The sequence below is a fragment of the Mastomys coucha genome, unplaced genomic scaffold, assembly GCF_008632895.1.
Source record: "Mastomys coucha isolate ucsf_1 unplaced genomic scaffold, UCSF_Mcou_1 pScaffold23, whole genome shotgun sequence".
Taxonomy (NCBI): domain Eukaryota; kingdom Metazoa; phylum Chordata; class Mammalia; order Rodentia; family Muridae; genus Mastomys; species Mastomys coucha.
Genome location: NW_022196906.1, coordinates 33,936,628 through 33,938,042, shown reverse-complemented (window position 1 = coordinate 33,938,042; position 1,415 = coordinate 33,936,628). Strand labels below are relative to the sequence as shown.

Genomic DNA, 1,415 nt, shown 5'->3' with positions numbered 1-1,415 from the left:
ATGCCTTTGCTTCTCCTCTCCAGAGCTGGCTGTGCCATGAGCATGGGTAACTACACCTCTGTGACAGAGTTCATCTTGCTGGGAATTTCCAACAGTGAAGGATTAGAGAGCATGCTGTTTGCCCTGTTCCTTGTCTTCTATGTCTTTGCCTTGCTGGGGAACCTGCTCATCTTTCTCACCATCCTGACTTCTCCCAACCTCCACACTCCCATGTATTTCTTCTTGGGGAATCTAGCAGTGTTTGACATATTCTTCCCTTCTGTGAATTCTCCTAAGATGATGGACTACCTAGTGGGCCAGAGCAGCACCATCTCATACAAGGGCTGTGTCTCCCAGGTCTTCTTCTATCACACTCTGGGTGGCACAGAATGTTTTCTGTATACAGTGATGGCTTATGACCGCTTTGTGGCTATTTGTCATCCTATGAGATACACAGTCATTATGAACCACAGGGTGTGTACCTGTCTCACAGTGGGCACGTGGGTGGGAGGCTTTGTCCATGGGAGCATCCTCACATTTCTTATCTTTAAGTTGCCCTACTGTGGTCCGAATGAGGTGAACAGTTTCTTCTGTGACATTCCTGTGGTGCTGTCCCTGGCGTGTGCAGACACCTCTCTGGCAAGAACTGTGAGTTTTACCAATGTTGGCATCGTTGCACTCACATGTTTTCTTCTCATTATCACATCTTACACTCGTATTGTGATCTCCATCTTAAAAATTCGTTCGTCAGAAGGCAGGCGCAGAGCCTTCTCCACCTGCAGTGCCCACCTGACATCTATCATCTTGGTCTATGGCCCTGTGATTCTCGTTTATCTCAGACCTGCTTCTAGTCCCTGGCTGGATTCTGTTGTTCAGGTGTTTAACAATGTTGTCACCCCCTCTTTGAATCCACTGATTTACACCTTGAGGAACAAGGATGTGAAATTAGCCCTGAAGAAGGTGCTATCTCAAGGGGCCCAGCCTTTAGGGTATAAGGAATAGGAGAAATTCTTATCTGAGGATTTTTGTACTTGCTTCAGGCCCACCCACTGTGTATATCTGTCTTTCTTCAGAAGAGTCTAACAGTTATGTCATTGAATTTGTGCGGATGGACTGAGTTTTAGATTTATATCTTTGGCAATGCTCTCTAGATTGTGCCTTAAGTTTCTCCCTTTTTAGTTTGCTAAATCGATATATCTTTCTGTCCTATGTACTCTGTGTCTGGTTGAACCATTTCAGTAGGTTATCATGAACCTGCCTGTTTCTACTTCATGTATTTCATGGAGCCTACACATTATGTTTTCTTTCTTTCTAGCTTTATTCTCTCCTTGCCTTTGAATGCAGAAAAACTGTGTTTTGTATACAGTTCTTTATCTCTCAAGAGAAAAGTAACTATTGAGCTATGTTTTAAAACAGTAGAATGGAGACTGTAAAAT

At 43.8% G+C, this 1,415-nt stretch overlaps 1 protein-coding gene across 1 annotated transcript; it reads left to right on the top strand.

Annotated features, from left to right (window-relative positions):
- Positions 1–981, top strand: LOC116072853 (putative olfactory receptor 10D4). Its single transcript, XM_031344413.1, has one exon. The coding sequence runs from the start codon at positions 1–3 to the stop codon at positions 979–981; it is 981 nt and encodes a 326-aa protein (XP_031200273.1).
- The last annotated feature ends 434 nt before the right edge of the window (positions 982–1,415 follow it).

What these genes read in the sequence shown, in the direction of transcription:
- LOC116072853 (XM_031344413.1), top strand. Translation starts at nt 1, where the DNA reads ATGCCTTTGCTTCTCCTCTCCAGAGCTGGCTGTGCCATGAGCATGGGT.